Source organism: Cervus canadensis, chromosome 14, assembly GCF_019320065.1.
Source record: "Cervus canadensis isolate Bull #8, Minnesota chromosome 14, ASM1932006v1, whole genome shotgun sequence".
Lineage (NCBI taxonomy): Eukaryota > Metazoa > Chordata > Mammalia > Artiodactyla > Cervidae > Cervus > Cervus canadensis.
The window spans coordinates 26,943,135-26,967,755 of NC_057399.1; the positions used below are offsets into that span (position 1 = coordinate 26,943,135).

The 24,621-nt window shown below is 43.3% G+C and overlaps 1 protein-coding gene across 2 annotated transcripts in view; it reads right to left on the reverse strand.

Moving 5' to 3' along the window:
* FAM189A2 (family with sequence similarity 189 member A2) overlaps positions 1–24,621 on the reverse strand; it is a 74,380-nt gene that overhangs the window by 2,696 nt on the left and 47,063 nt on the right. For both annotated transcript variants that reach the window (XM_043487032.1, XM_043487031.1), the window contains exons 4-10: positions 16,366–16,494; positions 14,764–14,871; positions 14,497–14,630; positions 7,043–7,172; positions 6,792–6,870; positions 4,156–4,308; positions 1,649–1,941 (exon numbers count right to left, since the gene is read on the reverse strand). In XM_043487032.1, the coding sequence (XP_043342967.1) occupies positions 1,649–1,941; positions 4,156–4,308; positions 6,792–6,870; positions 7,043–7,172; positions 14,497–14,630; positions 14,764–14,871; positions 16,366–16,494 (1,026 nt within the window). The remainder of the gene's footprint in view (positions 1–1,648; positions 1,942–4,155; positions 4,309–6,791; positions 6,871–7,042; positions 7,173–14,496; positions 14,631–14,763; positions 14,872–16,365; positions 16,495–24,621) is intronic.

Consider the following 24,621-nt stretch of genomic DNA (forward strand, 5'->3'; position numbering starts at 1 on the left):
AGCTCCACAGATGTTCCAGCTCTCACTGCATCAGAACTTGGCAGCTCCGAACACTTGCTTCTGTTTATCAGGCAACTGGGGCTGAACAGAAGGAAGGGGACAGGGAGTGACATCCGGAGTAGACCAGGGACATGCAGATAGAAATCTCTCTTCTACACAGGCAACCAGTTGGGGCTGACCTCAGACCACTGGTTGACCATTTTTTTAGAAAGCAAACAATAAGAGAGTCCATGGTTCATGTACCTCTTCATACAACTGCTCTCCTACTCCCCACGTTCCCTGACGGATGGCACAGAATTTGGCTTCTGTAAGAAGAGGCCAGCAGGTGGGAAAAGGAACAGAGAAGAAAGTGAGATGGGGATTTGTTCAATCTGCCTCAAAAACACACCCAGGGAAACAGCAGCTGGCAATGACCCTGAGAATCAGGCCAACTCAACTCAAGAAATATTGGGGGGCTTCCCTGGTGGCTCAGTGGTAAAGACTCCGCCTGCCAATGCAGGAGAACGGGGTTCAGTCTCAGATCCAGGATGACCCCACATGCCATGGAGCAACTAAGCCAGCGCACCACAACTCTTGAGCCTGTACTCTAGAGCCCAGGAACCACAACTACAGAAGCCCATGTGCCGAAACTACTAGAGCCCGTGAGACCTAGAACTCATGCTCCCCAACAAGAGAAGCCACCGCAGTGAGATGCCCGAGCACGACAACTAAACAATAGCCCCGTTTGATGCAACTAGAGAAAGCCCACGCACAGCAATGAAGACCCAACACAGCCAAAAAGAAATAAATAAATTATATGAAAAAGAAGTATTTAATGGGCATATAACACCCTCAGGCACAGCCAAGTAACACCTGTGGGCCACTATTCACTGAGGTCTCCAATGCCCACCCCAGACACAGAGGAACAGAGCAAACATCCAAAGGCAAACATTGCTTTTGAAAGAGATGAGTGAGGGAAGCTGTGACCATTCTGACTTCTCATCAGGGGCAAATCCCATTCACTCAGAAATGTGGGTGTATAGACCACCCACTCCAACCCTTCACTTCCAGAGGAGAAAGCTGACACCCAAGCGGGATATTTACAGGTCCAGTTTTATCTTTTTACCTGAAACTTGTCTGGGGATTGCTATGTGGTTTTTGATCCCTGCAAAATCCCTGTGGTTTTTATTCCTTTAAGTCTATCAGTTTAGGTAATCTTGCCAAACATTTCGTGGGAACGTGACCAGCCCCCAAAATCTTTTCAGTATTAAAATTCACGTATGTCCATCATTGTCAAAAACATGCCAGGTCAAGGGAAACTTTCAACTTAGGAAATGGAATGTTGATCATACTCTGCGCTCCACAGAGCCCTAGCTTTCATCCCAGGCTCTCCCTTTCTTTTTTTTCCAGGCATGCTTCCATTTTCCAGGAAAATCGTTTTCTCTTCTCTTGGGCCAAGAAGGCTGTGGAAAAGTCACCACTCCTAAAAAGAAAGCAGATCCGCTTCTTCTTCTCCCTCCCCAGACCTCCTAACCCCTTAATACATCCCATTCCCCTTGAAACAGTGACCATGGGTTTCCTGTGCCTTGGGCAGGAAACCAGAGAAGCTGCTTCAGCTGCTGTGGAAACGAGTTGTCTGACTTATGCCTGATACCAATAATAAAACTACCTGTTCTAGAAAACTGGCACTCGTGATAGCTTCCTCCATGTGCTCCTCATCAGACTTCAGAACAGATTTGATGTTTTCTACAAGTTCATGGATGTCCGGGGTCATGGTGCAGGAGGACTGCTCCAGGAACCTCGCCACCAGCAGCTTGGTGTCCATGTAAGACTTGTAATCTATCAAAGACCTCGGTCTGCATCTTGAAGCTCGGGATCTCAACCTTCTCCTCAAGGTCACTGCAGCCAAGTCCAGTCTTCCCTCAGTCTGAGTCGCGGCCTCACAGCTGAGCACAGGGATGGCTGTGGACAGAGACAAATAACATGTACCTGTTGGCCAAGTCCTGTGAACACATCTGTACCTGAAACAGCACAGACCATGAAACTCCATGTGGAAAGCATGTGACAGGTGCTAACAGTCATGCACGTCTTGCTTTTCCTCTTGCAGAAGGAAGAGGAAAGAAAGAAAAACCCAATGACTGTGACACGAGCTTGTTCCCTGACGTGCAACTTCAATAGGACATGTCCCCCAAATATTTTATTGTGCCACATAAAAAAATAACCATCAGGGTAAACATAGCTGATAGAGAAGAGCATCCAGAATGCATATCATAATGGAACAATGGTTTCATGGGGTGATGACCAATATATGGGGATGGTTTGGACAGGCAGAAAAAAAATGGTTGACTGAACGAAGAACATTCCAGAGGGTAGGATGAAGAAGCCACTGAAAGAGAGGGACCGAGGAGAGATGAGACTTGTGGGATGAATGGAACGCTCTGCTCACACTGACTGTACCTTTGTCCTAAACATCCTGGGGGGCACTGTCCTGACTTACAGTATCGACGTCACAGCACGGCTGGCGGTGGCACGATGGCTGACTGCTACAGAGAGACAAATCTAGTGCAGAAATCTAGATCAGCACATGTCATTCTGGAAGTCCACAGCAGGCCTGGGAAATCCACCACAGGCTCTAATTTCCACAACTACCTGCTTCAGCAAGGGTGTAAGGACTGGCAGGACGTTACTACACTGGCGGACGGGTGCAGCGAAGTCAGGCCTGGTCTCCACGTGCTCATAAGCCAATCAGCAGCCTTCAGTGTACGCAACACTGGAGGTTTTCAGTCTGTGAAGGTCTGATATGTAGCAATTTAGATATTCAAGGAAGAAAGGAGGCAGGGGCTGGGAGAACAGGTAGAGGCAGGGGAGCATTCCTTTTCCTCTGGAGAAAGGTAGGGGGAGTTCTAAACAGGGGTTGGCAGCCACCTTCCTTGGCTGCCACGTACACAACACAGGGGACAGGAGCCTTCCAGGACCACTCGCTACAGACACTCATGTGTGAGGAAGACAGTCAGCACTGCACTGTCACTCGAAGGCGACCTGGTCCCTTCCACTGCAGAGGCTCCAACAGGTAAGCACGTGTAGTCCTCGCCCCTGCAGTGCTGCAGAAGGGGAGCAGGTTCTAGGAAGATGTGCAGACCAAGCTGCACAGACAGCCGAGTTCCTGTGGAAACTGCAGGTGGCCATCTTGAGTCCTCAGCTTGCCAGGGGGGCAGAGGATCCCAAGGTGAAGACAGGTCTGGGGAGCTGCCGGGGCCTGCTGGGGGGCTCAGAAGCCACTGGAGAGACAAGAGGAGTGTTCTCTCTGGCTTCCACATGGTCAGTTCAGAGCTGTGGCAAACAACACAGACTGTCAGAGGGATGCAACCCAACTAGGGATGATGTGGGGCCCAGGGCAGAGCGGGGCCAGAGGGTTTGCAAAGCTGTATTTGCACAGAGCTTGAAGACAGCGCAGGTCACTGGTGAGAACAGGTCACCGAAAGAAGCCTGTGTTACTGGGATAACAGAAGATTTTCATTTTCTTCCTTTCTTTCCTTATTTTTTAAAATAATTTTCTACAATGAAGAAGTATTTGGAGATGTTCAGGTAGTCATATATTCAGAAAAGAGGATTCAAGATTATTTCAAGCTTTTAAAAATTTCTGATTATTAAAATTTAAAATTATTCAAATACCATCTATACACAAACTGAAAACAGAAAGGGAGAGAGATGGAGTGTGACTTTCACTCTACCCAAAGTTCTTAGAGCAAGGTCAGATTTAAATAATTCAATCTACGCATACACAATAAAAAGATAATTAGTGTCAAATTATAGAAGAAAGGGGGGAAATAACACCCCTTTGACTTTTTCCTGGAGACAGAATATTGGTTCCTACGAGACTTTGAGCATCTAAGGAATCAGATCTAGGTTTCACTGCCTTCTTCATGTGGTACCAACACAGTATCACATGCAACCAAATGCTTGATACTCACTTGACAAGAAAAACCCCTACCAGCCTGAAAAGATATGGTGGATATCTATCCCTAAGATGCGTGCAGAATTTGTTATTTTCCCAAGACCTCTTAGCCCCCCTCCAAGCTTTGTCTCGAACCATAGAGCCTTGGGTAGCCAGAGCCACTCAGCACCTGTAGGCAAGTAACCACAGTGCCCTGCAGAGAGCCTGGGGGATGGCATCACCTCTCTCGGCGGAATGATGTAGCACAGGATCACTCTTGGATCTTGTCCTCAGGGGTCGGAGGGCTCTCCAGCTCCTCTCTGGGTATAGCTGGTTTGCGTTGGGAGTTGGTATGGATGCACTTTCTTCTCCAGGTGTGGTAGGAATATCCCCACCTGATTTTTTAAGAGAAGAAACAGAAATTATTTCACCAGCTAGAGCCTTCAAAATGTTGGGCAGGAAACACCTGTGAGCCCCAACCTGCTGGGACAAAGGTAGTCTAGTTAATGATATTTACTTAGGCTGTGGGCCCAGAACATTTTTATTTGGCAGCACTGTGGGAAATGCTGCCTCCCCAAACTATCTTTCCACACCTAAAACTAGCAAACAAAAAACTTTAGAACCAAGAGCAGAAAAACAAGCCATGCCCAAATGCCTGAAGGCGCCCAGGATCTTCTCCAGGGAAGCATGCTGGTGTGGCGCTGGAAAGCTCCCAGCCATCTCCCCTTTCTGACAGTTCAGGCTGAGCCTGATGAGGTGGAGGGAATACCGGTACAGGTGAGGCGTGCAGGTGAGATGCTGCCCTGGGGCTGCAGGCCAAACGCAGGCAGAGGAAGTGTCTGCGGGCTGGGCTGTGGAACTCCTGGGAAGCCAAGTTAAAGAGCTAGTGGCCAATAAACCAATCAGTCAAACCACTCTGGAACTGGATGACTGCTGCTCAGGAAAATAAAATCCCATCATCTGTGAGCCTGAGTAGTATTCTGGGAAACTTTTTTTTAAGAAATGGAAGGATTGCTATGGAAAACAGTGTGGAGATTTCTTAAAAAACTGGAAATAGAACTGCCATATGACCCAGCAATCCCACTCCTGGGCATACACACCGAGGAAACCAGATCTGAAAGAGATACATGCACCCCAGTGTTCATCGCAGCACTGTTTATAATAGCCAGGACATGGAAGCAACCTAGATGCCCATCAGCAGATGAATGGATAAGGAAGCTGTGGTACATATACACCATGGAATATTACTCAGCCATTAAAAAGAATTCATTTGAACCAGTTCTAATGAGATGGATGAAACTGGAGCCCATTATACAGAGTGAAGTAAGCCAGAAAGATAAAGAACATTATAGCATACTAACACATATATATGGAATTTAGAAAAATGGTAAGAACAACCCTATATGCAAAACAGAAAAAGAGACACAGAAGTACAGAACAGACTTTTGAACTCTGTGGGAGAAGGTGAGGGTGGGATGTTTCGAAAGAACAGCATGTATACTATCTATGGTGAAACAGATCACCAGCCCAGGTGGGATGCATGAGACAAGTGCTCGGGCCTGGTGCACTGGGAAGACCCAGAGGAATCGGGTGGAGAGGGAGATGGGAGGGGGGATCGGGATGGGGAATATGTGTAAATCTATGGCTGATTCATATCAATGTATGACAAAACCCACTGAAAATAAATAAATAAATAAAGGGGAAAAAAAAAAAAGAAATGGAAGGATTAAAAACATACTTAGGAAACAGAACCCTGCTTCCTAATTCTACTTAGGATGGAAGGTGAACAGAGCAGAAACCTATTCCAAATATTGCTGCTGAAAAATCAGCTCTGTCTAAAATAGCTAAGAGTTAATCCATTATTTATCACCATCTGCAATTTTGTCCTGTGGACAATTCTCTGGGTCATATAAAACCTCTCCAAAGAGAGAAAGTGGTAACAATGTGCCCTTAAGCCACAAGGATAAATGTAAACTGACTCTAGTATTTAATGGAGGATTGGGAATTGGCACTCAGTACATGTGAAGGCAGCACGACCTGGGTCCTGACGGGTTACAAATGAGTGAATCACTCTGCAATAGACGAAACTCTCTTTGTCCCTTTAAAAGAGCTCATCTTATCTTAATGGGAGAAAAAAAGAAATCGTAGATCAGAAAATAAAAGAATGTCAAATTATGGACCCAGAGAGTGTCATACTGAGTGAAGTAAGTCAGACAGAGAAGGAGAAATAGCATATGCCATCCCTTCTATGTGGAATCAAAAAAGAAATGATACAAATGAACTTCCTCACAAAACAGAAATAGACTCATTGACTTCGAAAACAAACTTACGTTGTCAGTGGGGAAGGGATAGCGAAGGACTTTGGGAAGGTCATGTACATACTGCTGTATTTAAAATGGATAACCAACAAAGACCTATTGTACAGCACATGGAACTCTGCTCAGGGTTATGTGCCAGCCTGTGTGGGAGGGGGGTTTGGGGGAGAAAGGATACATGTATATGTATGGCTGAGTCCCTTCGTTGTTCACCTGAAACTATCAAAACATTGTTAATTGGCTGTACCCCAAAACAAAATGTTTTGAGTATTAAAAAAAATAGATAAAAATTTAAAAAAAAAGAATGCCAAATTAAACTCTGAAATCCATTTCTGAAAATAGCCTGGTTATTCATGAAAGATTCTAACAATATCTTTATTTCTGTTCGTATATTATCTCCTACTCATAAGCTCTAAGGAGTTGATAATGCTTTTACATTTGGAAGGAGGAATGTAGCTTGAACCATCTGCTCCAAGAATATCTGACCTCCAACAAAATATCATATGGATCATTATTAATATCTACTGAATCATGAGTCTGGGCAGCAATAATGTATTTATTACCTTGAGTCCCTGGCATGCAGATCGGTTCCAGTGGACTTGTGGCAGCTTCTGATCCTTCTGGCATTTGGAATGAAGATCCCTGCATCACAGGGGAAAAGGGTTATCTGTTGATATTCAACTCAACCACCATCTGGAGTAAAGTGAACTTCCTGCAAACATCTACAAGACATGGTCCCTCTCCCACCCTGTTCTCTGCAACTGTTTTTCCTACTTGCCATCAATGTACCAAAGAGAAACTCCATGGACAGTACCTGTTGCTGGTCTGTCTGGCTCACCACAGCTTCATAGGGAGGTGGGGGGTCCAGAGGACAGAACACTTCCACTCCTTTGATTCGTGCTCCATAGATATGTGGCAGTGGAATAACATCAGGACCAACCATCCTAGGAAGAGCATCTTGGCATCAGAAAGCTTGTTTTGGCTCGATGGTGGTGGCGGCTCTGGATACTGGCCTTTGACTCTGCGGCATTATCCACTGACAATGGGAAAAGCCCCTCGCCCCTCCATGCCACAACCCCCTGGTCCAGGAGCAGGAGGATAATCAAATAAGCTGCTCTCTGATGGAGTGCCCAGAATTCTTAGGCAAGGGACAACACAGAAAATGTAATACCATCATTCCTTTTAAATCCACTAGTAAAAAGCGAACAGTAATCCGTAAGAAAGAGAAAGCGAATTCATGGTTGCCCAGGGGATTGGGGAAAGGAGAGAATGGGGGTGACAGCTTAATGGATACAGGGTCTCCTTGTAGGTGATGAAAATGCTTTAGAACTAGATGGAGCTGATGGTTGCACCATATTGTGAATATACTAAATGCCATTGAATTGTATTCTTCCAAATGGCTAATTTCATGTTATATGAATATCATCTCAATCAAAAAAAAAAAAAAAACAAAACTAAGGGTTCAGGGAAACTCAATTATTTAGTGGGTTTTTTTTTTAACATTAGTACATGACAAAAGTTTCTTGCCTGTGTTTTCCTAATGTCCAATTAATGGTAGAAACTCACTACTTATTAAATAAATATTTGAAACAATGAACACACACACACAAAAGCAAACAATGTCATAGTTCAGAGAAGAAGTAGCATGCCACTGAAGGAATCAGTCTCTTCCTAAAGGTGGGCATTCAACAAACACTGATGGAGTGCTTGCAACATGCTTGGTACTGTGCCTTTTGTCTTTTGAGATCAAAAATAAAAACCAAAAATGCACAAGATTTTCTGCCAGCATTCATAGGAAATTACACAAACACACACACACACATACAAGCTGTATAGATAACAAAGAACCTAAATTTGAAAATAACAGTTAAAAATACATGAAAGCTTATAATTCTGATAAAACGTCCAGTTATAAAACATGTAAATAAGTCCTGGGGATGTAATTCAAGGCATGGTGATCAGAGTCAATAATACTGCATGGTATACTTGATAGTTGCTAAAAGAAGAGGTCTTAAAAGTTCTCATTACAAGAAACAAAAACTTGTAATTATATGCAGCGATGAATGTTAACTAAACCTACTGTGGTGATCATTTCACAATATATAAAGTATTGAATCACTATTTACAGGTCCACCTAAAACTAACATCATGTTATATGCCAATTATATCACAATTTAAAAAATACAAAAAAGAGAAGACAAAAAAAACCTGTACTCACACCATGAAGTGTTGGAGAATGAAAAAAAGAGACAATAGCAAAAGCTTAATGTATGCTCTTGAAATGCAATAATGGACATAAACTAAAGGAGATTGACGAAAAGACAAATTCTAGAGCCAGTTGCCTGCAGGGGACTGTTTTGTTTTTATAAAGGTGCTCTCTGTATTTATGATTGTTTTATTTGTGCCTATTTACAAAAATGCAATTGGTGGAAGAAAAAAAATTTGAAAAAGATCTGATATTCTGTCTTCCTAACAATAAAACTTCAGGAAGTCTGGGATTTAGAAGGATGACACTTCTGTAGCCTGAATGAAAAAATGAGAAAGTGCTCCCCTTTTTTCCTGCATCTTTGGGTCAGAAGCAAGACCCTCAGCTCTGTTTTACCTGAGAGGGAAGGAGAAGGTCACACGCTGACACCCCAGCCTGGGATGCATGTGGGCTCAGCGCCTAACACGGGGCATATCCCAGGAGCAGAACCTGCAGGAATGGCCACTCCCTGGCCTGGCTGGGAGGGGTCCTGGTAAAGTTGTCAAGAAAGGGATATTCTTCTTTCTTAGAGCAGGACTTGCCCATGGGTTTCACACCAACTCTCTGTTCCAGCCAAAGCCATTTAAGAACTGTAAGCACCAAGTGACTCCAGGAATCCAGACTTTTCCTGGACCTGACTGGAGACTTTCCTGACCAATGAACAAGGCGACGTGCCTTACTCACTGAGACCTATGCACTCCTGTCCTCTCCAGAGGTCCAGTCTTCAATCCTTAATTAGCGTAACCCCATGAGCATCTTTCTAGCACTTACAAACCCCAGTCAGTCCCCCCTCAGCCAAGTGTCCATGTGTTTCTTCACTGCGGAGTCCTCGCCTGGGAAGTTCATCCCCCACATTTGTCTGTTAGCTCTGATGCTGTTTCTTTCCTATTTCCAGTCCAGTGGCTGCCTGTGTGATCCTACAGAAGAGAGGGCTTGCTTAGGGCCAAGAAGTGGGAGGAACAGGCTCCACTTTTGATCTGACCTACTACAGAATCTCTTCAAGAAGGAAAACTGGGGGGCGGCGGGGAGAGGGGACCACAAAATGAATGGCTTCTATGGTGGTTATTATATGACCAGAAAAGCCTCATGTAGATGGAAGATGCTGCTAGAGTTGATGCAGAAGGTAAGTTCCCTTCCTATTAAGCAACTTTTCATTTGCACACTTTTGGGTAAATAAAGATCCACAGAAGGAAATGGGTCTGCTCTCTCCTGCACCTTTTCTTCCTAAGCTCTAAGGTGCTCAGCCCAGCTGTAGAGAAGAATCACCTAGGAGCATTCCTACACTGGGTATGGCCCAGGCCTTACCTCTGGAAATTCTGCCCTAGTTGCCTATGACAGGGCTGTGTATCTGGAGGCTGTCAGTGTTTCCAGGAGTTCCAAGGCCCAGCCAGGATTGAGACTGCTGCTAAAGGAAATGGATTATGGTGGCTGAAATCTACAGTGGCTGAAATCAAAACCCTGTTATATGTGGGAAAGGTGATCAAACTTTTATTGAGAATGAGTGTTTTTAGACAACTGCTACCTGATAAGGCGGGGTAAGATTAGGGGCTGGGGCTTCCTAAGTGGCGCTAGAGGTAAAAAACCCACATGCCAATGCAGGAGACAAAAGAGACACAGGTGTGAGCCCTGAATCAGGAAGATCCCCTGGAGAAGGGAATGGCAACCCCACTCCAGTATTCTTGCCTGGAGAATTCCCATGGACAGAGGAGACTGGAGGGCTACAGTCCACAGGGTTGCAAAGAGTCGGACACAACTGAAGCGACTAAATAACAACAACAAAGATTAGGGGCTAAATGTTTCTTAAGAGTAAGACACATGCCAAGAACATTTTAAACCATGCAACTAACAATGGTAGAACATGGTCTCAGCTTTCGTTTTTAGAAAGATTTTTTTTTTAAGCCCCTTATCTCATAACAAGCTCAGGAGCCATGTGACAAGGCAGGTGAATGAAGAAACTGAGCTCCGAATGGTTAAGAGACCCACCCAGGGGTGAGCTTTTTAAGAGACTCCAAAATCCGGGCTGATGCAAATTCATCCCCAAGTCTCCAGGAAACCTTTGCTGGTTCATGCCCATGAGATCTGAAGATGAACAAGAAACCCAAAAGGATCATGTAAAATATGTTCTGCTTTGATACTACAAATAGGACCTGAGAACTTATCCGAGGCTGATGAAGCAACTAATATGACCTAGGCCAAAGAATGATCCTCCTCTGTGTGCTGGGAAAGCGTGGCCCTTCCATGGGGCATGTTTTGGAAGGGGTGTGGGAGTGGGGAGTGAGGCAGGGGCACTCAGCCCAACAACAGCTGAGCACAGAGTCCAGCCCTGGTGCAGCCCACCTCCACTTGAGCTTGGGCTTTGACGCTCATTTGTAAAGGAAATGGATGGGCTGAAATGCCCAAGCCAACCTGCTTCCCATGCCCTCATTTTCAGTTTTCTCTAGCGGGAAACATGCCCACAGCACAGCTAGATCCACACTGATGATATAGGTTCGAGACTCCTTTTTGACTCCTGGCTCAAGCCAATTTCTGAGACTGGGGGGCTCTCTGAGGAGATGGGAATACACAGCCCCCTTCTGTACTGACAAAGTGATTCACAAAGTAGATAACCATCTTTGGATAGAAGTCTTAACTGCAATAAAAAAAAATCAAAAATCAAATCAAAAATCTTCTGTTTATGACAGTAACCTAAGAAGTCCTTTCTCAAGGAGATAGCAATGCATAAAATGGTTGATTTATAGAAGTTAAATAAATAAACCTCTTCTGAGAGGTCATAAAACCTTACAGGAAATGGGGAACCTCTGTTGCATGAAAATTCCTAGCATAACTGTTTGTAGAAATATTAATGCAAACATTCTTGCCTGTCTGCTTATAAGACAGTGAAGTTGCTCGGTTGTGTCCGACTCTTTGGCACCCCGTGGACTGTAGCCCACCAGACTCCTCCGGCCATGGGATTTTCCAAGCAAGAGTACTGGAGTGGGTTGCCATTTCCTTTTCCAGGTGATCTTCCCAGACCCAGGGATCGAACCTGGGTCTCCCGCATTGCAGGCAGACACTTTACTGTCTGAGCTACTAGGGAAGCTCTGCTTATAAGAAAGAAAATTATCAATTGGGTTTATACAGCCAGTGCCTATGAAGTTGATTTATACTGAGAATCTAGCAAAGTTGGTCAAATTTAAAAATATCTCTGAGAGAATATGTATCTAAAAGTGAATACATTTAGCCATTTAAAAAAAAAAAGTGGGCAAGGGGCAGGGGGAGACAGGGGCATGGGATTAAGAGATACAAAGTACTATGTATAAAATTAATAAGCAACAGGATATATTGTGTAGCCCAGGGAAATATAGCCATTGTTTTGTAATAACTTTAAATGGAGTATAAGCTATAAAAATACTGAATTCAGGGATGACGCTGAGAGATGGGATGGGGAGGGAGGTGGGAGGGAGGGTCAGGATGGGGAACACATGTACACCCATGGCTGATTCATGTGAATGTATGGCAAAACCACCACAATATTGTAAAGTAATTAGCCTCCAATTAAAATAAAAAGAAAAAAAATACTGAATCACTATGTTGTACACCTGAAAATGGACTTCCCTGGTGGCTTGGTGGTAAAGAATCCACCTGCCAATGCAGGAGACAAAAGACTCGGGTTAGATCCCTGGGTTGGGAAGATCCCCTGGAGGAGGAAATGGCAACCCGCTCTGGTATTCTTGCCAGGTAAATCCCATTGATAAAGGAGCCTGGCAGGCTAGTGAAGTCGCTCAGTCGTGTCCGACTCTTTGCAACCCCATGGACTGTAGCCTACCAGGCTTCTCCGTCCGTGGGATTTTCCAGGCAAGAATACTGGAGTGGGTTGCCATTTCCTTCTCCAAGGCAGGCTAGTCTAGAGGGTCGTAAAGAGTTGGACATGATTTAGTGACTAAACAACAACACCGCCCAAAACTAATATAATATTGTAAGTCAACTTCAATTATAAAAAAAAATACATAAAAGGTTAAAAAAAAAGGGGGCTGCACTCAGATATTAGTGGAATTTCTGAAAATGAGGGTGTTTGCCCATTGGAGTTAGGAGCTAGGGCTCCAGGTATATACTTTATAGGTCTCAAGGGTGTTCTGCCTTACCCCCTCCCCCACGTTCCTCTCAGGAAGTTCTGGTTGGTAAAGCCCTTGATGAGAAGTTTGTCCGTCTTCTTCCAACTCAGATTTGGCCAGGGGGTGGCTCAGGACTCAGACGGGCAAGTCCAGAGATGCACCCAGATCCTTAAAGACCCACACTGATAAGCATGCCACGGAGGCGCAGAGAAGAGAAAGGAAAGAGAGCAGGGAAGGCTGGGGTGGGAGGTCCCACAGGTCAGCACAACTTCTAAAGCCACACGAGTCACTTTCCCTTTCTGCCACTGCAGGAAATTAAATCCGTCTGTCGCCTCCACTTAGGTCAACCAAGCACTCACCCACAACCCCAGAGAGCCAAGGAATTCTCCATGAAGAGGGCATTTCTCTCCCATCCCGTGAAATAGCAGGCACGTCACTGTCCTTCAGCGTGCCCTCTGCAGACAGCCTGACACTGGGCTAAGGTTTTAGCAAATGTGTCCCATAGTACATAAAGAATATGTGCTTTGTTGCTATGTCCCTCTGGCCTCCGTAATTCTTGGTTCGTTTCCAAAAAGGCTACAGAAGTCATTCTGGCCCCTGAAGTTTCAAAATCCCAGTCCACCAGGCCCTGTACAACAGGGAGGCTGAGCTGTCCCCTGGGGCCATCTGGCAGCCAGCTGACTTCCCCCACCCCGCAGCTTTGCGGTCATCTCTGCTTCCACTGAGGAGGGTGAGCAGGGGAGGGTCTGCAGCAGGGTTTAGATTTGATTCTGAGGAAAAGTCAGGAAGGTAAATCATGGAAAAGAAGGTGAACAGCATCTGAGTGGGAGCTGCCACTAGTGACCTCTTTGAAAATCACATGTGGCTGTCCTGAGCACTAGAAAATGGATTTCCAAAAACCCCAAGCCTAACACCAAATCTGTTTGACAACTCTTCACATGTACCTCAGAGTTAAAAGTAGATATTCCTGGCCCTGTCGCTAGCAATGGACTAGTCATTCTTATAGATTTCTATGCTTTCCTTTTAGAAGTTTTAATACAGGTGTCCTTTACATTCAGACTAAGAGCATCACTTCATACAGGAGGCCAACCCTAATGAGCTGACTCCTCCTTCAATCTCTCCACAGCCTACCCTTCATGCCAGGTTAGGCAGCCCCGCTCCTGCACTCAAAACCCCCTTCTGAGTACTATTACCATCCTTTCAACACTCAGCTTTAATGACCTAGACTGTGAGCTCCTTGTTAGGGGTAGGAAGTCAGTATGACTCATTTTGAGTATCAAAAACCCAGTACAGTGACTAGTAAGCAGCAGAGGGTGGATTAAATGTTTGTTGAATGAATAAATGCAGTCATTTGTTTTTTTTAGAAAGGTACAATTCTACAAGTGGCTAACAACCAAATGAATGCATGTGGCATTTTGTTCTACAAACGATTATCTTAGAGATTTAAGAAACAGACGATAAAATTTTGAGCTAGAATTTGAAAAGGAACATAAACACGGTGTCTTTTTTTTTTTTCCCCTAGACCAAGGAGATGTGATTAATAATTAATCTTTTTTTAAAGGCTGGGAAGAATTTCATGATTTCAAGACCTGCTGATGGTGTTACAATGAATATCGATTTGGCCCAAATGAGAGTGTTTCCAGGGTAACAGCAGTTCTCAATCATGTCAAATTACAGTAGTTATCTCACTGGGTGTCAGTTTTCCTGGGAAGCTAATTGAAATTGAAAAATGATATCCTTAGGTCAAGGCTGGACTTGACTTTGGTTTCATGCAATTTGTCAGACCAAAAAGGAGAGAAGGAAAAAAAAAAAGAAGATCCTGGAAAATAACACAATGTCTAGATTCTGGAGAGAAGTCAGAGCTCATGCCATGAGTTCTGACCCTTGAGCCTCAAAACTGAGAGGATGGGTAGGAGTTCTAAGGGAGGATACCTGCGGTTCATCCGGGGTGTGCACGAGTAAAACGTGGCAAAATAGGAAGGGGGAGGCGCTGGAGGCACGAAGTCATCAGGGTCTGGGATGCGTCTGTGTTCCTCCACTTCTTCTACAGAAATCTGGGATTCATCCTAATTAAACAGCATCTGTTAGTCAACAGCCTTCACTACAAAGGCTCAGGGCAAAAGGCAACAGATGACACAAGAAGATCTGAGGGCGGGCTCAGCGGCGTCACCAAAAGGCTGCCACCTTATATGGACTTACGACGCAGGATCTTCTGGCTGCAAAGATCTGGAGGTAGCGAAGGGCGGCTGCCACCAGGCAGACGGTGGTGGTCAGGGCATTCAAGGCACACAGGGTGAAAAGGACTTTCTGGAACCAGGAAACAATGATGCATCTGAGTATCTCAAAACTGATGACCAGAATGCAACATAAACACTTTCAAAATATAATAATAACACTATCCTAGGAGGCCAATACTAATGTGAAAATGCATGTAAAGGACTTACATGGTGTTTGGCTCATGCTAGGTGCCAAACAAACGCTGGCTATTAATAAGACTGTCACACAACAGTGTGTACTTCTTAATTTTAAACGCTTATCTTAGAAGCTTCTTGTCCCAGGTAGACATGATATTACCGTATTTCTTTTTGCATCAGAATCCTGTCTGGAAATGTCTCTTCCAGGAAGGTACTGGATTTCCCTTCTAAAGTTGGTGTCCCCTGTGATAGTGAGTCCCAGCCTCCATGCTCCCGCAGCCTCCCACCAGGACAACACGCTCCTTCACTGGTGGCCACAGATTCTATTTCAGGCACCCCTGGCAGAGCTGCCCCGGGAAACCAATTAGGACAACACAGGGAGCAGGCCAGCCCGAGTGTAAACAGGGCTTCTCTCCTCTAAACACAGGCCTCAAAATAGCAGCAAAGCCAAATCCAAAAGTTTCTGTTGCTACAGCCCTGGCTTCTTAGTGGGGCTTTCCCCAAGCAAAGTCCTGGCTCAGAAAGTTTGGGGGTGACTCAGCTACCAAAAATCCAAAAGCCAAAGAAAGAAGGCCATTTTTACAGCCTCCATAAACTCTGAGAGCTTAGCTTCTCTTTGCTTAGAGATTCCTCTTCCCCATGAAAAATAAACCCAAAACTCAGATCTAAAAGAAGCCATCAGTGAGGGACCACCCAAAAGCTAGCATCTCAGGGTTTACCAACTGATCGTGTCACTCACTGGACTAACAGACCTTAAGTCAGGACATGATTTTTTATCCATTTCTCCAGTATTTCTTTTCAGCTGGTTTCATTTGTTTTTCATATCTTTGGCTTAGTATAGTTGCAGCCTATTAAACAAGAGGTAGTGTCTTGAATTTCTCCTTCATTTTTTGGCCAATACATCTCCTTAGCCTAAGAGTCTTACAACAGCAACACTCAGGAGCCCACAAGGTTCATTTAGGTCAACAAAGGAGCATCAGAACAGTGACAAATGGGCATGCACTTCAGAGGTTCTGCTTAAACTATGTCATATATGTGTAGCCACATAGTGGGATGTTATGTGTGCATATGTGTATATGTATGTGTAGATTTATACACATACACATAAACATGTGTATGTATTTAGGCTCCTTTACCTTTTTTACTAGCTTATAATTCTGAACACAAATAAGCCATCTATTCATAACTTAAGAGGCAATAATACATAACCTGTGGTCCCTTTTGCTCTCAATTCTGTCTCTGGGTCACTGATAAGAAGTCACTCATATCTGCTTTTAGCAGCATTATTTGAAGGAGGTAACAGAAAAGGAATATTTCAGGGAGCTTTGCCTTCCTCATGGTCTCTGTGGTGTGTTTACTGGCTGGGGGTGGAATCCATTCCAGATACCTTGAGGAGAAGGTGAACAGCACTACAAGGCTGAACCGGGAAGAGTTTCAAGGCATTTTCTTTGTCTGTGCATTTGGCTGGTTGAAATTCTTCACAACAGAAGCAAATCTTGCCTTCACCTAAGTCCACCTTAAGGGGAAAAGGCAGAACAGTAATTTAATTATTAAGTAAAAACACACAGGCCACACCATTGGAGCAGCAACATCACAGAATGAGTTATGGCTGGGTTCAGGGTCAGGCAATGTCTACAGCAGTTAGGATAGGTTAGGTATGCTGAAGTTAACAACCAGCCCCCAAATTTCAGTGGCTTCATCAACCAAGGTTATTTCTTGACTATGCTATATGTCCACTGCAGGTCAGCCATGGGGTCCAAGGGTGATGGAGCATCCAGTATCTGAGGACTGAGGATCACTATGCTAGAGACATGGAGAGCACCTGATGAATTGTACACTGACACTTATTAAAGCAGGGTTACAAGGTAAAAGGCAAGATGCTCAGTGAAAGTTGAATTCAGATAAACAAATCATTCCTTAGAGCCAGTATGCCCCAAATATAGCACAAGTTAAGTTTACAGTAAAAAAAACAAAAACTATTAGCTGTTTATTTGAAAGTCAAATTTAACTGGGTGCCTTTAGATTTGCTACTTCTGGTCACCTTAGCTTAAATCTTCTGAGAAATGACACTCATCGCAAGAACTCAGTTTCATTTCCAAAACAAATCATATGGTTCTACTTACCCAAGAAGGCAAGAAAGTTCAGTCTACTGTGTGCCTGGAATGAGCTCAGGGTCTGTGTGGTGAACAGTAGCCCTAAACCATGTAGGCTTAAAGAGATCTCTTAGTTCACATCTTTAATATGTTCACAGATTCTTGCACAAGTTGTATGATATCTGAAGTGATAACATCACTGATGAGTAATCTCATGTATTTTTAGTGAGATGTTTTGCAAACTTTTGGTCACTTTTCCAAGTTTCTATTGAGTCAGGTTGGGAACATACTTATCAGCTGAACTGGGCTAATAAGACCCATAATTTGGGAGCAGAGTTGCATTTTTACTTACTCTGCAGCTTGAGCTGTTAAAGTTGGCTGTATCATTTTGGCTAAAAAGAAAGGCCACGCCTCTTTCATACTTGTTAAATTACAGAGGCAGTTTTGACTTCACTAGCTGCAAAATTTTTCAGGCATCTTTAAGAATGACTGAATGTCTACAATGTTTTAGTTCAGTTCAGTTCAGTTGCTCAGCCGTGTCCAGCTTTTTGCGACCCCACGGACTGCAGCACGCCAGGCTTCCCTGTCTATCACCAACTCCCGGAGCTTGCTCAAACTTATGTCCATTGAGTCGGTGATGCCATCCAACCATCTCATCCTCTGTTGTCTCCTACTCCTTCCGCCTTCAATCTTTCCCAGCATCAGGGTCTTTTCCAATGAGTCCACTCTTTGCATCAGGTGGCCAAAGTATTAGAGCTTCAGCTTCAGCATCAGTCCTGCCAATGAATATTCAGGACTGATTTCCTTTAGGATGGACTGGTTGGATCTCCTTGTAGTTCAAAGGACTCTCAAGAGTCTTCTCCAACACCACAGTTCAAAAGCATCAATTTTTTGGTGCTCAGCTTTCTTTATAGTCCAACTCTCACATCCACACATGACTAATGGAAAAACCATAGCTTTGACTAGACGGATCTCTGTTGGCAAAGTAATGTCTCTGCTTTTTAGTTACTTAACAGAAAACCATTTTAGTTACTTAACAGAGAAAAGTCTTTTTTATAATTAAGATTCTTACTGTCTAATCCTAGTGGCAAATTGCATGGTATTTTCCAAATTAGGAGGAAACTCATGCTGTGTGCTAAGTCACATCAGCTGTGTCTGACTCTTTGCAACCCCACGGACTACAGCCTGCCAGGCTCCACCGCCCTTGGGATTCTTCAGGCAAGCATACTGGAGTGGGTTGCCATGCCCTCCTCCAGGATATATTCCCCACCCAGGGACAGAACCAGTTTCTGTTACATCTCTTGCACTGGCAGGCAGGTTCTTTACCACTAGCACCCCCTGGGAAGCCCAAGGGGGAAACTTAGCTCCTTCTAATGCAAGTTGACTAGGAAGCCAAGGGGAGAAATTTGTACCACTGGATTACGCATTTTTTGGTTTTGGTTTGTTTTTCTTTTGGGCTGAAATCTATGTATACACACAAAATTTACATACACAAATCATAAGCATACCATTCAAGGAACTTTGAGTCATGCGGTTATACCTCTGTAACCCAAACACTTAATAACATACAGAAGATCCTATCACCAGAGAAAATCCTTCATGCCCCTTCCCCATTGATTCGTGCCCACACCCTCCTAAAGGCAACCACTGCTTGGATATTTTTTATATTTAGATTAGTTTTGTCTCGGAAACTTCCCTGGTGGTCCAGTGGTTAAGAGTGCACACTTTCACTACAGGGGGTGTGGGTTCAATCCCTGGTCGGGGAACCAAATCTCCACATGCCACAAAGTGCAGCAGAGAGAGAGAGATTAGCTTTGCCTCTTCTACAACTCCATGGGTCCTAGAACGCTTTTTATTCCTTGCCCTTAAATCATATTGAAAGGGAGGCCTTACTGTATTAAACACTGATGCTGATTTTGATATAAGTTCTGCCTCTGATAAAAATTACAACTGAAGTTACCTCCATGGACTCCATAATGTATCAGTTCACAGCCACTTGGCTTCTGTCTTTTCCTGGTTTATCCACAGAGATTGTTACCTCAGCAACGTCCGCACACCTAGATCCACAACTCCACACACAAAGGCACAAAGCTGTTCGTATTTGAATTTTTCTTTCATTGTCTCACAGTTTTGAAGGTACATCCTGCTGTCAATATCTACAAGAGATTCTTCCTTTTAAAGGAAAATTACTGTGGCCATTCACACAGGATTTCCCTCGGCAGGTGGGAACTATTCTTTCCCCTCAGGGATGGCTGACTTTCTCTTGGCCCTCTTCCACAGTTAATAATATCCTTACACCAGGCTAAATTCAGAAGGTAAATATTACTCCCAATGGGCTTCCTCCTTGAAAGTCTCTGGCTGAGAACTTCCTCTTTTAATACTAACAGCATAATTTAGTATAACAAAGCAGCAGCTAATAGAGATTATTCATTCTTCTCACATCTCCATTCTGTTCATGTACACAAGACCCTCCCTCCCCAAGCAGGAACCAAGCTCATGTTTCTCAACGGGTCACAGTGCAATTTCCATTAATTATAGCTATGTAAGCCTCAAGATCTTACCTAGTTTACTTCCCTCAGGTAACATTAGGTGTCATCTTACAAAGTACTCCCTTCCTACAAGAGTCCATTCTTGACCCAAGGCTTTATATTAAGAGGCAAACCAGTCCTGTGTGGGCTGTTCAGATGCTTGCGTAATTCACACAACACTGGACATCCAAATATACAGAAACCTCAGCTATCTGAAACTTCTGGGGTGAGCCAGTTTGGATGGCAGAATTTTTCCAGATAAGTGAGAATTAATTCCTTTAAATAAGAGAGAGTATCTGAAAGTGAATCATTATTCAAACAAGAGTGAATATCTATCACCTTGCCCAGTGAATACAGGAAAGCCCTTAGGCTCCATACAAAATGGTTCTAGGCAACCATGCATTTTGTGTTCCTTGTTCTTCCTGTTTTTAATCCTTCTCCTGCCTTCTTAATCCCATCTCTGTGCAATATTTCTGAAAATCTATTCGAACTTCTCTTCCATCTCTTAAGAATCTTGTAAATCCATGGCTGATTCATGTCAATGTATGACAAAAACCACTACAATATTGTAATTAGCCTCCAACTAATAAAAATAAATGGGGAAAAAAAAAAGAATCTCCCCATTCTTAAATGAAAACCATCCATCTTTCACACTTTCTATAAGTATTTACCTTCGACAGCAACAATCATATGTGATGCCTCGTCTTCATCTGATGACATCCAATAATCCTAAAATGGACTGGTGCAACACTTTGGGCCTTAACTGTGGACATAATGTGACTTTTTTTTTTTTTTCCAAATGCAAGTCCATTATTTATTTATTTATTTATTTATTTATTTATTTATTTTTGTCCTACATTGATATGAATCAGCCATAGATTTACACGTATTCCGCATCCCGATCCCCCCTCCCACCTCCCTCTCCACCCGATTCCTCTGGGTCTTCCCAGTGCACCAGTCCCGAGATAATGTGACTTTTAACTTTGCAGATGGTTCTGCTTTTGCTGTTTGCTGCCTGTATCTGTAACTGTGTGACTGGATTTGTTTCTAGCCGCATGAAGGCTTTTAAGTTACAAATGGTTGCTCAAATTCCTGCCACTGCGGCAGCTTCCTCCAACTACTACTTGGGGCCCCTGGATCAGAGACCCTCAGTATGAGGGTTAGGAGAATATGTTGCCTCAACGATTTAGGGACGATGTACCTTTCCCTAGGCAACATAATTCTCCTAAAAGGAAAGGGGGGAAATGAGAGGGTAACAGGTAGGAAGGCTGCTGCTGCTGCTAAGTCGCATCAGACTCTGTGCGACCCCATAGACAGCAGCCCACCAGGCTTTGCCATCCATGGTAGGAAGGCTAGGGGTCTCCAAATGGAGGAAATAGGCTGCATGTGTCAGACATCTTTTCTCTCTCTCTTAAGTGGCAGGAGGAAACAAACTACAAGCGTCAGATTTTTGGCTTCCCTGATAGCTCAGTTGGTAAAGAATCCCCCTGTCATGCAGAAGACCCTGGTTCAATTCCTAGGTTGGAAAGATCCCCTGGAGAAGGGATAGGCTACCCACTCCAGTATTCTGGCCTGGAGAATTCCATGGACTTAGTTCATGGGGTCACAAAGAGTCGGACACAACTGAGCAACTTTAAATATAAAAATAGAAGATCTTCTTCTTCCTCCCATCATCCATCAGTACTACAGTTCTCTACCCTAGCTGCATATTAGAACTTTCTGTAAAGTTTTCCCCAAAATGCTGGTACCACCTCTATCAATCAGGGAACTGCAACTAAAGTAACAATGAGATCTGGACTCAGTCCCATCAGACTGGTAAAAATTAGAGTAACATGTTGTAGGTGGAGGGTTACTGGTAGAAAAGTAAGTTAAAGCCCTTTAATAAAGGAACTGTCCACAGATTTTAAATTAAATACACTTATTCCCCATCTACTTTGGAAAACCAGTTAGCAGTTCTTACAAAGTTAGACATACATTTACCACTCAGCCCAACAATTCTACATCTGTGTGTTTACTCAAGAAAAATGAAAACAGATTGACCAAGAAAAACTACACAGAAATGTTCACAACAGCTTTGTTCATAATACCCCCAAACTGGAAACAATCCAATTATCAGCTGAACTGATAAAACAAGTTATGGTATTTTTATAGCATGAAGTATTGCCCTGGTTAAAAAAAATAAAGAGCACCTCCCAGAGTAATAGAAATAAAAGCAAAAATAAACAAACAGGACCTAATTAAACTTAAAAGCTTTTGCACAACGAAGGAAACTATAAGCAAGGTGAAAAGACAGCCTTCAGAATGGGAGAAAATAATAGCAAATGAAGCAACTGACAAAGAATTAATCTCAAAAATATACAAGCAGCTCCTGCAGCTCAATTCCAGAAAAATAAACGACCCAATCAAAAAATGGGCCAAAGAACTAAACAGACATTTCTCCAAAGAAGACATACAGATGGCTAAAAAACACAGGAAAAGATGCTCAACATCACTCATTATCAGAGAAATGCAAATCAAAACCACAATGAGGTACCATCTCACACCAGTCAGAATGGCTGCTATCCAAAAGTCTACAAACAATAAATGCTGGAGAGGGTGCAGAGAAAAGGGAACCCCCTTACACTGTTGGTGGGAATGCAAACTAGTACAGCCACTATGGAGAACAGTGTGGAGATTCCTTTAAAAAAAATGGAAATAGCACTGCCATACGACCTAGCAATTCCACTGCTGGGCATACATACAGAGGAAACCAGAATTGAAAGAGACACGTGTACCCCAATGTTCATTGCAGCACTGTTTACAATAGCCAGGACATGGAAGCAACCTAGATGTCCATCGGCAGACGAGTGGATAAGAAAGCTGTGGTACATATACACCATGGAATATTACTCTGCCATTAAAAAGAATGCATTTGAAACAGTTCTAATGAGGTGGATGAAACTGTAGCCTATTATACAGAGTGAAGTAAGCCAGAAAGATAAACACCAATACAGTATACTAACGCATATATATGGAATTTAGAAAGATGGTAATGATGACTCTATATGCGAGACAGCAAGAGACAAAGATGTAAAGAACAGTCTTTTGGACTCTGTGGGAGAAGGCAAGGGTGGGATGATTTGAGAGGGTAGCGTTGAAACGTGTATATTGTCATATGTGAAGTGGATTGTCGGTCCAGGTTTGATGCATGAGACAGGGGGCTCAGGGCTGGTGCACTGGATGACCCTAAGCGATGGGATGGGGAGGGAGGCAGAAGGGGGGTTCAGGATGGGGAACACATATACACCCATGGCTGATACATGTCAATGTATGGCAAAAGCCACTACAATATTGTAAAGTAATTAGCCTCCAATTAAAATAAATAATTTTTTTTAAAAAAGCAAACAACTGATATGACCCTAAAACATGGATAAATCTCAAAAACATCATGCTGAGTTAAATAGGTCAGACACAAAAAGATACACATACCACATGCCTCCACTTGTGTGAAGTTCAAAAACAGGCAAAACTAATCTATGGTGAACGAAACTGGAACAGTTTGCTTATGAGAAAGTTGAAATTGGCTGAAAGGAGACAGCAAAGAACTTTCTGAAGTAATGAAAATGCTTCATATCTTGTCTGAACAGGAGTGTATTTGTCATGATGAATATATACACTGGTCAAAACTTGATGAACTGTGCACTTGAGACCTGGTCATTTAACTGTTGGCAAATTTTATCCTAATTTTTTTTTAAAAAAAGAGTAAAATCACTAAATGGCAGAATGAGCTATAAAAAGATCAGACAAACAGAAGAACAATCCCTGTCCTGGGAGACTAGCCCACTTAGGTCAACAGCTCCCGTGGGGATATGCAGAGTGGTATTCATAGCAGCATTGCTTTTAACGGCCAAAACCCAAACCACAGCAGACAACAAGAAAACAGAGAACTGAGCTGCTCAAAGGGGAAAAAAAAAAGATGTTAGAGCTGTACCTCATGTAATTTTAAGTCAGAAAAACAATATACAGGTAAGTGGATACAACAGATTCCATTTTTGAAAAATAAGTCATGACAAACCTAGATAGCATATTAAAAAGCAGAGACATTACTTTGCCAACAAAGGTCCAAATAGTCAAAGCTATGATTCTTCCAGCAGTCATGTATGGATGTGAGAGTTGGACCATAAAGAAGGATGAGCGCTGAAGAATCGATGCTTTTGAACTGTGGTGTTGGAGAAGCCTCTTGAGAGTCCCTTGAACTGCAAGGAGATCAAACCAGTCTATCCTAAAGGAAATCAGTCTTGAATATTCACTGGAAGGACCAATGCTGAAGGTGAAGCTCCAATACTTGAGCTACCTGAAGCAAAGAGCTGACTCACTGGAAAAAACCCTGATGCTGGGAAGGATTGAAGGCAGGAGAAGGGGACGACAGGATGAGATTGTTGGATGGCATCACCGACTCAATGGACGTGAGTTTGAATAAGCTCCAGGAGATGGTGTAGGACAGGGAAGCCTGGCGTGCTGCAGTCCATTGGGTCACAAAGAGTTGGATATGCTTGATTGACTGAACAAAAACAAAGCCCCAACCCAGACACATCTATGCAAGGTTACATAAGCGTGAGAACATGAAAGGAAACCCCCCAGCTTATTACTGTGGATTTGGAATGACATGTGGGTGGTGAGGCAAAGAGGGAAGGAAAACATCCCTTTCTCAGAAAGATCCCACTTGTCAAACAGGCTCCCTAACGAAAACCAACTATAATACGGTCCTGTTGATGAATGTTTTTATTCATAAAGACACACAAAGAAAGCGTCAAATGATTAATTATGATATCCCAGAATACTGAGGTTTCAAATGATTTTTAAGTTCCATCCCACACTTTTATGGATTGTCCAATTTTTACAATCATATAATCAGAAACAATCTCAGAGTTGGTTTTGTGGTAGTGGAAAAGTTTTTTAATTAAAAATACACTTAAAAGCTGATTCATGTCAATGTATGACAAAACCCACTGAAAAAATAAATAAATTATTTTAAAAAAAAAA